Source organism: Pipistrellus kuhlii, unplaced genomic scaffold (genome assembly GCF_014108245.1).
Source record: "Pipistrellus kuhlii isolate mPipKuh1 unplaced genomic scaffold, mPipKuh1.p scaffold_m20_p_4, whole genome shotgun sequence".
NCBI classification, from domain to species: Eukaryota; Metazoa; Chordata; class Mammalia; order Chiroptera; family Vespertilionidae; genus Pipistrellus; species Pipistrellus kuhlii.
In genome coordinates, this window is record NW_023425540.1 from 26,285,477 (window position 1) to 26,301,011 (window position 15,535).

The window sequence follows — 15,535 nt, forward strand, 5'->3', positions numbered from 1 at the left end:
AAGGAAAGTGCTCTTGAAATGTGTCCGTGCAGTGAGATGTATAGTTTCTCAAGCATAAAGAGTGAAACATATTCTCATCCTCCAAGAGTTTTGTTGTCCTTTTTGGTTCACATCCCTATTAAAATGAGCCACAACAAACCACTTCAAAAACAGATGGAGTTCCCTTTTGTCTGAGTCCAGCTGCTTTGCCAGCGTCTGCCTCGCATCCGGTCTTCAGCCAGCACACCTGGCGTCCCCACACCTTTCCCAGGCAACTTCCAACAGAGAAACAACTAATTCCCGTGGATATTCTTGTGGAAGGGTTGAAACTAATCTTTCTAAATTGTAGATCTGACAGCAGATTCCATCGAAATCACCAATTACAGGTGTGTTTCCCCCCCGCCCCCCCCCCACACTTTCAGATTACATGCCAACATATATAAAAAGGGAGTAGGTGCAAAAACACTGAGTGGGAGTGTGACACTGTATATCTGCACTGCGAATTTGAAAATGTCACCTAACATCTTCCCTAAGCATTCTGTGGGCAGGGGTCCCAGCCACAGCTGGGATGTTACAGCTGTGATTAAAGTCAGGAATCGATCCGATTTGTGGTTCTTCAAAATGGGGGTACAGGAATCCTAGGAAAGTTCCTCTCAGACTGGCAGTGTTTCTCTGCTTGATAGTGCCGTTAAGGTACCTGGTACCAAGGTCCTGATTTGATTTTAACAACTAAGGTAAGGAGGACCCAATGTATGGTATTAATGGAAAAGCACAGTTGGGCATGCACTTTAACTTACCCATGATTCCTGTGCTTTTCCTAAAGAACCTCATGCTTTAGACTTAATCTTTCGTTTTGGTGGGACAGGTGTTGATGCTGACTCTGGGCTGAGGTTGTCGGGGAACTGGTGCTGATACTGGGCTGAGGCTTTTTCAGGAATTTGTGCTGGACCCGGATGGAATCATCTTTGTTTTTTCCAGAAGGAGGTGGGGTGAAGGCTTCAAGATTGCATGTCTGGCTGGGAAAGCTCTGCGGGACCACCTCAGGAGGCATTATGGGAGTGCAGGAAGTGGCAGATGGTAAAGCACAATTTAAGGTATTTTATGGAAAATGCAAACCATACACGTGATAAAAACAATAACAAAAAGCTATTTTACTGAGAAACCTATGATGTGTCTACTTGGAGTGCCAAATAGTCCTTTGCATGGTCTCCCTGTCCAGGGAAACCACCAGGAAAGGCAGGCCTGGCAGGTATGGCTGTACATGACGTGAACAGGCTCCCAGCGTTTCCAATGTGAGGCACAAAGAGGGACCAAGAAAGACATACACAAGAAAACCCTGAGTCTGGGCACCCTGAGTCTCAAGTTGAAGCTGGGGCCTAGAGGCCAAACTCACACTCAGAATGGGCATGGCAGGAGGCTTATCAACTGTTGGTATTCCAGAGCAGGGGAACTCTGATGCAAGCAAGCGAAACATAGCATGGAGGAAAGGTGTTGATGCAAACTGGGAAACAAGAGGTGTAATGCCCAGTGGTGGCCAGGCTCAGTGTACACGCAGCCTGGACCTGGCGGAGACCTAAGAGTGGGCCGGCTTGTGAGGACAGAGGGTGTGTCCGCATCTGCTGGGGGCTGGCTGCACTTTGTATAGTCGGCATGTCTGCACAGCATGGCTCTGACGTGCTCCCTCTGGAATTACAGCAACTAGCTTTGCAAGGGAGTCTGGAGACACCCAGTTTATGAGCACCCCCTTCTACTGTTGGGACCAACCCTTATGGTTTACAATGTAGTCACCAGGAGGAAAAGATACCCAAGTCACAGGGTTCCCCAGATAATTTGGGTTTTCACCTGTGGTCTTGGCATTACCACTCTTTTCCCCCTTCAAAGTGTTCCAATGTGGACAACAAATAAGATGTGGGCTTCCTTGAGTCCATAAGGTGGTAGTTTCAGCTCAAGTGACCACAGGTTAATTACCCTGCATTTTCACAATCTGCTTCTCTCCCAACGGGTCTAACTTTTGCGTGAAGGGTGGGAGGCAAAAAACAATAGAGATGATTGAGAGGTAGAAGTGAATAGAAGTGAAGGTGAGTGAAGAGTCAAGGTGAATGAGGTAGAGGTGAGTGAGATGTAGAGGTGAGTGAGAGTGGAGGTGAGTAGGGAGGAGGTGGGTGAGTGAGGGTAGAAGTGGGTAAGTGTGGAGGTGAATGGTACAGATGAGGGAGGGTGTCCTTGAGAAAAGATAGAGGTAACAGGGAGGTGAGAAAGAGTAGAGTTTAGTGAGAGGTACAGGTGAGGGAGGGGGGAAGATGAGGGTGCGTGAAGTGGAGAGGTGAAGGAGTGTGGCAGTGAGTGAAAAGTGGAGGTGAGTGAAAAGTGGAGGTGAAGTGGGTGGCAGTGAGTGAGGAATTTTTGTTGTTAATCCTCACCCCGAAGGTATTTTTCCACTGATATTCAGAGAGAGTCGAAGGGAGGGACGCTCCAATCACTGAAATCACACTGGCCAGGGCTGAGTGAGGAATTTGTATTAGTCACTAGTAAATTATTTGACCTCTGACCCCTTTCAGGACAGTGTTTCAACTGCAGAAGGCATGATCAGGCTTGCTGAACTCTCACAAGGATCTGGCAGGAATTCCGTCAATAATGGCAGCAAATCCAGAGCGATGGTGGAACACAGTGCAGAGATGTGTGGACATGGGCAGGTCATGAGGACGTAGAGATCATGTGCCTGCATCCAGGGACATTTGGGGAAACAGAAGTGTGTGTTTAGAACATGCACCTGGGTTCTCTGGTCAACACTGTCCAAAGCCCCTGTCCTCCCAGGGCGGGGGCACTGCTCTCCCATCTCACATGCTGTGTTTCACTGACAGTATTTAAATTAAAACCAATGAGCACCGAGAAATGTGTCGTCTATGAACAAAGTCTGGGAAGGAAAACTGAGAACGAAGCACTCAAATTAGAAATGAAGAAGTAAAACTGTCTCTTCTTGCAGATGATCTTATTTATAGAAAATGCCAAAGAATCTCCAAAAAGCCTACTAGGGCTAATCAATGGATTCAGCAAAGTTGCAGGGGTACAAGATCAACATGCAAAAATCAGCTGTGTTTCTAGCAATGAACAATTCAAAAAGGAAATTAAGAAAACAAGTGCATCATAACAATAGCATCCAAAAGGAATAAAACACCCAGGGTACATTTAATCAGTGAAATGAAAGACACATACACTGAAAACTATTGTACAAAACAATGCTTGGAAAAATTAAAGAGATCTAAATAAACAGAAAATATCCTGCATTCATAGATTGAAAGACTTAATATTGTTAAGGAGTCAATAGTATTCAAAACAATCTGAACAAAGGTTTAGCTGGTCAACTGAGAGACTGAATCTCTTTAGATTCAAAAGAGAAAGGACACTTGCTTCCCCAGTGGGAATGACAAGGTGGGTGATGATTTGTCCAGATCCCTGAATCCAGAGTGGTGGAGATGGGCACCGGGGCTGTCCAGTGTGGCAATGCAGCCAATCCTGGAGAAGATAGCGGAAGCCCTAGGGAGAGAAGAAGGAAGGGGTTCACCCCGAGAGAGGGGCCTGTGCTTGAAGAGCATGCGGTTCTGGTGGCGTCCAGTATGCTATTGTTAGGTGACTAAGAAGCAGTCCTATAGGAATACCCGTCTCATTTGGCTTCTCCAGAGATGTCCACATAAAGACTGGGTTTCCCAAAAAGTAAGTTCAGACTCTACAGACCTCAATATTTACATGGGAAACTGTGACTCCAAGGCCAACAATCTCCACAACAGTCAACCTCCTATTAATTCTAAGGTGGCCAAAAGGAGGATCCTTTGATACTTTTAAATTAATTTTTGTGTGAACAATGAGAAAAAGCCAGCTTTCCAATTAGGCAGAATGAATGGAAAGAAAATGATTATAGACCATCTCAGAACTTGTCCCCTAAGCTAAGAAGGCCTTCTCCCATAAGCTATTGTAAAATGAAATTATATACAAGAATTTATAAGGAGAGAGAGAGAGAGAGAGAGAGAGAGAGAGAAAGAGAGAGAGAGAAAGAGAGAGGGAGAGAGAGGGGGAGAGAGAAGGCATTTAGATAAATGAGCCAACCTATGATGTCATTTAGGTGACAACCCAATTTTTTGAGGTATTAAAAATGGGTGTCTTTATTATAAAAAGGGGAAGGTCATTTGGAACTTGATTTGTCAAGCAAGGACAGATATAAATTGTAAATGCCATCAAAACAAAAATTGGAATCAACTCTTCTGAGTCTGTGTGTGCATTAATGTATGTAATTAATGCATCACACCTCTTGTTTTCCAGTTTGCACCTTTCCTCCATGCTATGTTTTGCTTCCTTGCATCAGAGTTTCCCTGCTCTGGAATACCAACAGTTGATAAGCCTCCTGCCATGCCCATTCTGAGTGTGGGTTTGGCCTCCAGGCTTCGGCTTTATCTTAAGACTCAGGATCCCCAACAGTTTTCTTGTGCATGTCTTTCTTGGTTCCTCTTTGTGCCCCACATTGGAAACGCTGGGAGCCTGTTCACGTCATGTACAGCCTTACCTGCCAGGCTGCCTTTCCTGGTGGCTTTCCTGGGCAGGGAGACCATGCAAAGGACTATTTGGCACTCCAAGTAGACACATCATAGGTTTCTCAGTAGAATAGCTTTTTGTAATGGTTTTTATCATGTGTATGGTTTGCATTTTCCATAAAATACCTTAAATTGTGCTTTACCATCTGCCACTTCCTGCACTCCCATAATGCCTCCTGAGGTGGTCCCGCAGAGCTTTCCCAGCCAGACATGCAATCTTGAAGTCTTCACCCCACCTCCTTCTGGAAAAAAACAAAGGTGCTTCCGTCCGGGTCCAGCACAAATTCCTGAAAAAGCCTCAGCCCAGTATCAGCACCAGTTCCAGTAAATGTGAGATAATGTTCTACCTCCGGATGTTATTGTTAAAATTAACTTAAAGGCAAGCACTTGTAAGGACTGAGTATTCTAACATTCTCAGAAATATAGAAACTAACTCATGCTTTTCAAGTTCATGTCTCTAAGATTAATCTTTAGTAAATATAAGTTAGCTTAAGTTTGTTGGTTTAAGTAAAAAAGACATGTCTTTATTTTATCTGGGTTTTACAAAAAATAAGTCCATGTTAATAATTGACTTTGATGTCTGTGAAATATGTTTATGGAAGTTAAGTGATTTAAAAGAAATGGATAGTCAGGGATATGGGAAACCAAGGCAACTGCTTGGTTCTTTTCCTGGCTCCCTGGCTCCTCACTTTTTGGTTTTTGCATTCCTCTATGGATCATAGTGTATTTAATTGAATTAAATGAAGTAACTTACGAGATGACATCTTATCCTATTGCCAATGTTTGAGTTACTTAAAAAAAATGCCAAGTTAGTAAACGATTCAGAATGAGTTCCAGAAGACAAAGATCATTGACTATGACCTGAAGATTTCATTTATTGGAAAGGACACCAAATAAAAGATACTCTCCAACTTTGCTGGATCAGACCTTACCAGGAGCCTAGCCAGGAATGGACATCTACCCATCTTTGATATTGCCTCAAGGGACACCAGAAACTCCATTAACATCAGAGGCAGACAATATGTCAACAAGGCCTGTATACCAATGGACTGATATTGAACTCAGAAACCATTCTATTTGTCCTTATCTGTCTGTTAATGACATTAGTCATACTAATACCATGTTTCCCTGAAAGTAAGACCTATTTACAGGTTTCCTTTTGAGTGAAATATAAGGCATCCTCCCGAAAAGAAGGATTCCCTAGGCTAAAATTGAGAGATTTGGTCCACTGATTCTGAAAGAAATGGAGTCACAAGAAATTCACCAGGAAATTCAGGAATTGGATTGCTATGATGATGTTCCAGAAGATGATGACATGATTGTCATTGAATAAATGAGTAAATTCCTGATACTGTAGGATTCACAGTTTGTCTGGTTTGTGTTGACAACTACCGTACTACCGTACCGTATACAGGTAATAAATTTCCTTTATTTTCATTTAACAATAAATGGGTACCGTATTCTTCTTCATGGAAAAATAAGACATCCCCTGAAAATAAGACCTAGCGCATCTTTGGGAGCAAAAATTAATATAAGACACTATCTTATTTTCGGGGGAAACAGGGTAGTTATACTTGTTCTTTGGGTTTTTCTATATAGTCCAACTGAACATGTATAAGATAACAACTGTAAATACTCTTTTTTTTATGACTATGTAAATGTTATACTAGATGCCAAATATAGAATAATGAGGTGGAAGGCAAAATTCAGATCATGATAGTTCACAGGATAGAAATAATCCAGTGTTTTTTCACAATAAAAGCCTTAAGACCTGGCTGCCTTCCAATTACCTACCTTTCTCATTTCAAGAAAACCTGGCTTCCACTCATATCCCATGGCTACAGTATTGCCCCATCCCCAGTGGTCAATAGATAACATCAATACTGAGACTTCCTAGGAACAAACCTTCATAGCACTGTGAGATCACATTAGCTGGTCAAAAGGTTGGCCATCAATGCATCCTTTGGATAGATTTATGATTAAACGGGGGTTATAGAAGAAAATCAGGTTCTATGGTAAGTAACCACATAGGGTGATCTGATTATAAATTCCTAATTGGACAGATCATGGTGAACAGTCACATCCCCACCATGGTATATAACTTCTTTACTAAAAGGCTTATCTTCACTTTAAGCAAGTCCTGTCCACTGCTTCTGTGCATCTAAGGTTAATATACCTTTGAAATGCCCCTTTCACCCTTCCTTCTTTAATCCAATCCCTCCCTTGATTTTTCCTACTTCATGTAATCTTCCTTATGTTCCCTCCTTAAGTCCAAATGCATATAAGAAACAGCAAATTGTTATTCTCCTGAGAAGCTGAGGTCTTGTTCCCTGATATACATTGCCAGTTGGATCAAATAAACTCATTAAATTCTCTACAGAATTGAGGGTCCAGAAATAAACTCATACAACTACCCTGTTTCCCCGAAAATAAGACAGTGTCTTATATTAATTGTTTCTCCCAAAGTTGCGCTAGGTCTTATTTTCAGGGGATGTCTTATCTTTCCATGTGCTAGGTCTTATTTTCGGAGGATGTCTTATTTTTGGGGAAACACGGTAGAGCCCATCGAGGGTTCAAAGACTGTTCAATAATCAAAAATTAATTTTGTCGACAAAAAAAGGGTCCACATACTAAACCTGACAAACTTAGGGCATGGTAGGCCTTACAAACTCAAAGACTGAAAGAAACCACATAGGGTGGTCTAAACATACAAATTCCTAACTAAAAGTGGGTCATGGCAGGTAGTCACATCCTCAACCTGTAGTGTCCTTGACAAAGATTAAGTTTTACTTAAAGTAAACCTGTCTATATATTTTTGTATCTAAGGTAGCATAACTTTGAAATAGCAGAATAATCTTTTGCAGGAGACCATAGAACCCTTCGTTGTTATCTTGTTCCTTGAATACCATCTCTATGTGCTGTAAATGTTGACTATCGGGTACCCACCAATGTAAAACAAGTATGTGTCTCTCCATTTGGTTTTATATCCAACCTTAGAGATTTCCCCACTTTGCTTTCTCTTGCCCCTTAATCTACCACCAATGGAATCCATGTAACCCCATTTTGTCTGCTCCTTTGATTTTAATGTATAAAATGCTCCAGAGAAGGTGCAAAACTGCCTTCTCTGGAGCATTTTCTCAATCCATTGAGATTTTGCTTCCTGGCAATTGTGTCAGTTTGGCCCAGATAAAGACATCAAAATCCTCTATAGGTTTGGATATTTCTTACACTAACGATTTCAACAAATGATGCTGGAAAAAGTAGATATTACACACAAAAGAATGAAATTGGACCTTTATCTCACACCATACACAAAAACTAAAATGAATAAACTATAAAACTCTTAAAAAATCTTGATAACTTTGTATGTGGCAATGATTTCTTAGATATAACACAAAAAACAAGAGCAAATATATATATTGGACTTCATAAAAATTAAAAAATTTTGCATACTGAGTATTGAACCCTATCAAGGAAGTAAACAGATAATCAATAGATGGGAGAAAATATTTACAAATAATATATCTGATAAGAGTCCAGTTTCCAGAATATATAAAGAACTGTTAAAACTCAACAATAAAAAGACAAATAATCCAATTTAAAAATGGGCAAAGGACTTGAATAAACAGCTCTCCAAGAAAGAGATACAGATGGTCAACAAGCACATAAAAAAAAAAGGCTTAACATCAGTACTCATTAGGAAAATGCAAACCAAAACTATGGTGAAATACTCCTTCATACTCATTAGGATGAAAATAATAATAGTTTTACAAAACCAGGAGATAAATATAGGTGAGGCTGTGGAGACACTGGAATCTTCATAGTGTCTCTAACAGTTGCACTGGAGGCAGCATCTTCCCTCTCCTGGACCAGATTGGGCCACCCCAGCCCGCACACGCCCATCTGAGGGGCTCCCACTCAGCTCCCCCAGGAAACACACCCACAATTGGGCCAACGCCCTGGGAGAGGAAGGTGGTGTTTTGTACCTTAATTTGAGATTTGGGGGTAGGGAGGCAAAACAGTGAGGAGAAGCAAACACTTTGCAATGTTTTGTTTGCCAGTAGGCGGGTTCAGGAAGAGGGGGCTCCTAGGCAGGGCTGACACCCTGTGTTCAACTCAGCTGCATAAGGAGATCCATGCTGGTGCCGATGGTAACGGGGAACCAGCCAGATGAGATCAGCCAGAATGCACTGATTTCGAGGCTTCGTGTTCATTTCGCCCTTGGCCCCTTCTCAATCTACTACCCAAAGTCCTTGCCCTGGAGTTGAGGTCGATGGCTCTCTCAAATGTGCCCAGAAGCCGATTATTAGAAATGGCCTACTCACTCTTATAGTCTGCAATGACCTGTGGCTTTTCATTGATTTTTGCCCCCAGACCCTTCTGCATCAGTCCCTGGCCGTGCGAATCACCCCGCCCACCTCCAGGGCCACCCAGTTGTGGTGCAGCTCCTCAGTCTCCCCGTCCAGCTTGGCATGTTCTTGGTGATCAAATGCTGTTTGTTCTGGCCAGCAGCCCATTTTGTGGAAGTTTCCACATCTCCTCTTCTCTGAGCCACTCAGATGGCCTGGACTTAAGTCCAAATACATACAAGAAACTGCAAATTATTCTTCTCCCGAGAACCTGAGATCTTACTCCCCGGTATACGCTGTCAGTTGGCTCAAATAAACTCATAAAAATTCTCTACAGAATTGAGGTTCCAGAAATAAACTCATACACCTAGAGTTCATCCAGTGTTTAAAGACTATTCAATAACCAAAAACTAATTTTGTGGATAATCTTTTGCAGGAGACCACGGAACCCTTCGTTGTTATCTTGCTCCTTGAATACCATCTCTATGTGCTGTAAATGTTGACTATCAGGTACTCACCAATGTAAATCAAGTATGTATCTCTCCATTTAGTTTTATATCCAACCTCAGAGATTTCCCCACTTTGCTTTCTCCTGCCCCCTTAATCTACCACCAATGGAATCCATGTAATCTCCATTGCGTCTGCTCCTTTGATTCTAGTGTATATTAGAAAACTCAGCTATGGGACCCTGCTTGTGCAGCTATGGGGCCCTCTGTGCAGCATCCTCACCATGTCCCCATTGCTCTCGGCCACACTAGGGTGGGCAGATCCAGTGGCTCTGTGTCAGCTCCATGTTATATGTATTTTAGCACAATTCAAAGAGTTGCATATTGTATGATTCGATTTACATGAAATATTTGGAGTAGATAAATCCACAGACAGAGAGCACATTAGTGCTGGGAACGGGTAGAATCGGGGAAACTGCTTAAGAGGTGTGGGGGTTTACTTTGAGGTGACATAAACGTTTTGGAAATAGATAGAGGTGGTTGCACGGCATTGTAAATGTTACCAAATGCCACTAACCTGTTTGCTCTAAAATGGTTAATTTTACATTATGTGAACCTCATCTCATAAATTATTATTTTTTTAATTACTTATAGTACCTTTCAGAAATTGTGCTAAGATATTTTTCCTCATTTGTTGCTGTTGCTCTCTATACCCAACCCTTGTACATGCTTCTCCTGTGTAACACTGTGCTTTGGGGACAGGCTGCATTAGTGTCAGAGGCTAGTCAGCATATGTCACTGGCCACCATGAGTCTCTGTGCTACAGTCAAAAGTGGCAGAATCTCTGGACACACAAATGTCAGCTTGAGAACTAAATGCTCACACCTTTGCCCATTGTGGTGCTCCACACTAACTAAATGCGTGCTCCAATTAGGTTTTCTTTCTTTATTTTTTCAAAATACATTGTGATTGATTTCAGAGAGAAAAGGACAGAGAGAGAGAGAGAGAGAGAGAGAGAGAGAGAAACATCAATGAGAGAGAATCACCAATCTGCTGCCTCTTGCATGCCCCCTATTGGGAATCAAGCCCACAATTCGGGCATGTGCCCAGACCAGGAATCCAACCGCTCTCTGTCTTGGTTCAAAAGTCAGCGCTCAACCACTGAGTCACACCGGATTAGTCTCTGAATAACCCAGAAGAAAAGCTCCGAAACCTTGGAACCACGTAGAATTCATGGCCTATTGATTTGGGCACTTTCACAAAATATTTCTTCTTTTTAAAAAAAAAATTGGTGATTGTTTGAAACAGTACATAATTGCAGTTATAATCCCTCTTCTCAGTTGATATTTTTGAATGTCTTGAAGATAACTTCATTGAACATTTCTCCTTAAGTGATTTGACAACAAATTAAAATGTAATGCTTTTTACCTCTTATTTGTAGTAAAATCTCTCTCTCTACAGAATCACAGAATAACAGCTGACATTTTTCAAGTACTGCAGATGCTGTTGAAAGCCTACTGTAATGCTGTTACTATCCCATTCTAAAGATGAGTTGAGGGGCTGGCCTGCTCACCCACTCATGGGGAAACCAGGATTGAACCCAGGCCCCTCCAGCTGCATGGCCCACATCCCAACCTCTGAGCCGCTGCCTCTATGCCACGCTGCCCTTTGTCTCACTCTAGCAGGGACAGAGTCAAGAGCTCTCAGAAACTCATTCCAACCCCTTCACACTCCCGGCTAAGTCACCTGATGGCTACAGCTCATTACAGGTCAAAGAGTTTCTACTGAGCCAAACCACATCTCCTCCACTTGGCAATGAAGGGAGGGGTCAGCCTCCTAGCTGCCCTTTCCATTCATTTGAAATTAATTCAGGCATTTCTTTTCTGCTCGGCTCACCACCATCCCCACCCCCAAAACACACACACAAAGCACACTCATTACGTCACATGAGGGTGTATTGAGCCTTTCTCTGTGACTGTCTTTGGTCTGCTTTGACTATATCCCGGAGACAAACAAGGTTTCCCTGGCTGCTCCCGCAGGTCCCACAGGGCAGGCTCTGCATCTGTGTGGCCCAGAAAAATTTGGGGGGGGGGGGGGGTTAGACAGAAGAATGAAAGTGGGCTTTAGGAGGGAGGGGAGGGTCACTATCATGTGACACCTACTGCACGCCATGCACCATTCCAGGCATCAGAGAAACAAGGAGAATGAAACAAAGCCTGGGGAGACAAGCAATTAAGGAAAGCCAGGCACTGGTGATTTTAGACCCTCATATGGAGGAGGCCCACATATGGAGAAACCAAGCAGGAAAGGGGCTGGGCAGGGGAGGTATGAGGGCTGGGGGTCCCTGGGTCAGGGGACTGTGTGCAGGTGAGGTGCATCTATCTACCTAGCTGACATGGCCAATTCTAGTGCAGAACTGGAAATTAATTAATTCCTAATTGTTGTTGCATTGGATTTAAGCCCATTCCTCGGTCTCAGAAACATAAGTAGTTTTAAAGAGATGAAAAGAAATTCACCACAAAGTATCTTGGGCACAATCTGATTTTCTGAGTTGGGGAAAATTCTGTTAGGTCAGACACTTGTCTAAAAGCATCTGAAAGCTCTGTTTTTGAGAATTTGGGCCCAGATGTGAACAGAGAGGCCTGGAAAAGTGTCCCAGATATCAGGACAGAGGCAACTTTCAACCTGAGGACATTTAGCTAAATGATGAACTGAGTTTCCTTTCTAGAAGCATCTGCAGATCCATTTTTAAAATCAGACCTTATGGTGCTCCAAGAGGTACTGGGGCTACATGTCATTCCCATACACAAGGCATAGACTGAAGCTCAGAGAGGCTGAACTACTGGGCCGAAGACCAACAGCTAACCCAGAGTGGATGCGGGCGCATATCCAATCTCTAAGACCCAGGCCTGTTCTCCGGGCAATAGGTCGGGGTCTGGTGCCTCTTCCCCACTCCAAGGGCACCTGTTCTCCTGGCCCTTTGAAGGGCACATAGCGAAGGTAGGATGCCTTCGCTTCACAGAACTCAGGATTCCCCACGCACCCCAGGATCAACACGTGTAGGACAAGACTTTGCACCTCTCAGCCCATCCCCTGCACCCCCACTTCCTTCACCCCAGCCTCCTCTCTTGACTCCCCAACCCTAGAAGTGTGCTGGGTTCGTTCTCCTCAGCTGGACCAGTGAGCCCCGGCCCAGGGATGCAGTGAAGAAGCCTCCATCCCCACCCTCAGAGATTCTGGACTGGACACAGAAACCCTGGGCTCAATACTGAACAGTCACCCCACTGTTTCATGGCTGCTTCTTGGCTGGGAGACACAAGGCAACAAAAAGCCTCACTTTCCACCATCTGAAGAATGGGTATCCCACCTGGGTGGGCGGCTATTAAGGCCTAGCAGGTGCTACGTCAGGGGTGGGGAACCTTTTCTCTGCCAAGGGCCATTTGCATATTTATAACCTCATTCGCAAGCCATACAAAATTACCAACTTAACACATTTCGGACGGATCACGAGAATTCTCATATTTTTCTGTTCTAAGGGCTGTGGCCGACCATGAGAATTCTTTAAAAAGTATTCGCTTGTAAGAACATGTAATAAATAACTTCAAAATGCAATGGGTATTTAATTTTAAAGTGTGCCTTTAACATTTTACGTAAAACATTTTTTGTACTCGTTCAATAGAAATGTATCTGGGTAAAGCTGGCAATAAAACTACTGGTCCGCAATGTGTTAAAAATTAGCCGGCTGTATTTAATCAAACATTTTATTAACCCACCTTGAATGCCTTGGCAGGGCCAGACCAAATGATTTCTCGGGCTGTACCTGGCCCTCGGGCTGGACGTTCCCCACATCTGCTCTCGGTGATGCAATTTTTGTTCAAGCACAAAGAGAGGACACCTCAGTTTTGTGGGGAAGGAGGGAGGCAGTGGCATGTGAACTGAGCTGGAATGATTCTCGAAAAAGAAACACTGAGATCCGGGGACCAGGGGACTCCTAGGTTGGGTTGGATGATTCAACCAGTGAACACACATCTTCGCTCTCAAATTCAAGGCCGGCTTCTTTCCTTATCTTTTACATGTATTCATGTGAGACCACCACCAGACGCCAGACACAAAGGTCTTCGTTTCACCAAGGCCATTTGGACTAGACCCACACCAGACCCCTTCAATGGAACCAAACATGAGGGCTGGCCTGCTAGCCACCGGGTATCCAGCATCCAGGCCCCACCGCCCCTGGGGAAGGCCAGGACTCTGTTCCCTGGGGCCCATCTGACCAGTCCACTCTGCTCCCACGCCATTTGCAGACTAGACTCAGCACAGTAAGACCAAAACGCGGCACCACCTCAGATGCAAAAATGGGCTTGCGCCAAAACCAGTTTGGCTCAGTGGATAGAGCATCGGCCTGAAGGGTACCGGGTTCAGTTCCAGTCAGGGCACGTACCTTGGTTGCGGGCACATCCCCAGTGAGGGGTGTGCAGGAGGCAGCTGGTCGATGTTTCTCTCTCATCGATGTTTCTAGCTCTCTATCTTTCTCCCTTCCTCTCTGTAAAAAATCAATAAAATATATATTAAAAAAGAGAAAGTGGGCTTCCTGTCCTGGTTACAGATGCCCAGCTTTGCAGACGGAATCCCATCCCGGTGAATGGAAACGTGCAGCGGTTGAACATCTCCACCTCCCAATACGTTTCAGAGAGCAAACATTTCCCATGAAGCGCCTGGAAAGTTCCTCCTGACCCAGAGACCCTGCCTCGCTCCGGTCCACTGGGAACTCTGTCCACACGAAGCTGAGACGCTCGCCCTCCCTCCTCCCGGCGCCTGCTGCCTGCTCAGCACAGCCCTTTCGGAAGGCATTCATTATGCGTTTAATTTAATTTTGAATTACATGTTCTAATTGTTAATTAGACACCCGAAAGCACCAGCTAAACTTTTTCAGTAAAAAATGCTGTTGGGTAGCAGCAGTCGAATGTAATTACTTTCCCAAAACACTCGAATCTCGTTTCCCAGGGAAAAGGGAAGCATAAACCCGACACGCTGGTTGCTCTGCACGCCGCTGGGCCACACACACAGCTCCCATCGCACTTTTCCAAATCGGAAATGACTGTCCTGTTTCCCTCGTCGACGATCATTATTTAAATCAGCCGACCCTCCAACCTGGAAGCCAGTCCTGGCACTTCTTTCGGTACAAGCTCTGTACCCTTCTGCACCCTGGTTCATGCATGGGCTGGTCCCACCGCCTGGGCTAATGGGTGACTTGGGGGCATTCCCATCCCCAGCAGTCCCGCCGGCGTCTTTCTGTCCCACACCCCCTCCCTCTGCACTCCCCCGGACCCAGGACCGCGCAGCCGTCTTGGGAAAGCGTCTTTTCCTCCTAAATAACATGCATGAGGTTCAGGGAAAAGTTTGCTACACTGTGTTCCAAAGACCAGAAAGTCCAAGGTTCCCCCCCCCCCCCCCCCCCAGCGGCCGGTCCCTACCTGGGCGCCCGAGCCCTTGCCGCCGGGGCCGTCCGCGCTCAGAGCCATGGCGGGGCCGCCTTTGTCCGCCGCGGGGCCGTGTCCCCACGGAGGCCGCCGCCGCCGCCGCCGCCGGAGCCGGGAGCCCAGGCTGCAGTGGGGCCGCCGTCCGCCGGGCGGACCCTCGGGGCCGCGCCCCCACCCTGGCGGCCGCGGCGGCGGAAGCGGTGGGCGGACCCCGAGGGCGGAGCCTCACCTCCGGGGGTCTCCCCGGCGGGGGCGGGGCTGACACCTCCGCACCCGGCTCCCCGGCGGGGACGGGGCCACACCCACGGGGCTCCGGGAGGGGGCCGGGCGGGGCCTGACCTCCCACCCACCCACCCAGGGGCGTGGGCGAGGTGCGGGGCGGACCCTGAGTGCCAGTGCCCGGACCTGGCGCTCTCACCTGGGCGGGCCCGCGGGCTCCTGTTCTAAGAGCTGGGGCGTGGGGGCGTGGGGCATTTGCTTCTACTTTGTCTTCTTAGGATCAGACTAGTGGCTGTGGCTCTGCACCCGGTTTCTGCGGGGTGGTGGGGGGGGTGGTGGGGGGGTGTAAACCCAACAGACTTTTGACTTCTATCAGCGAAGACTATTGAGCCCTGGTTTCCCCCAGTGTAGACAGATGTGGTGTAGACAGACGGGCTGGGGCAATGGTCTGCAAACTCATTAGTCAACAGAGCCAAATATCA

General features: G+C 45.6%; 1 protein-coding gene across 5 annotated transcripts in view; it reads right to left on the reverse strand.

Moving 5' to 3' along the window:
* The window catches only part of PLEKHG4B (pleckstrin homology and RhoGEF domain containing G4B), a 66,312-nt gene extending 51,265 nt beyond the window's left edge, over positions 1-15,047 (reverse strand). For 4 of the 5 annotated variants that reach the window (XM_045571573.1, XM_045571571.1, XM_045571572.1 and 1 more), the window contains exon 1: positions 14,829-15,047. In XM_045571573.1, coding sequence (XP_045427529.1) covers positions 14,829-14,876 — 48 coding nt within the window. In that variant the 5' untranslated portion in view covers positions 14,877-15,047. The remainder of the gene's footprint in view (positions 1-14,828) is intronic. The other variant, XM_045571574.1, reaches the window with a different exon arrangement.
* Between the last annotated feature and the right edge of the window lie 488 nt (positions 15,048-15,535).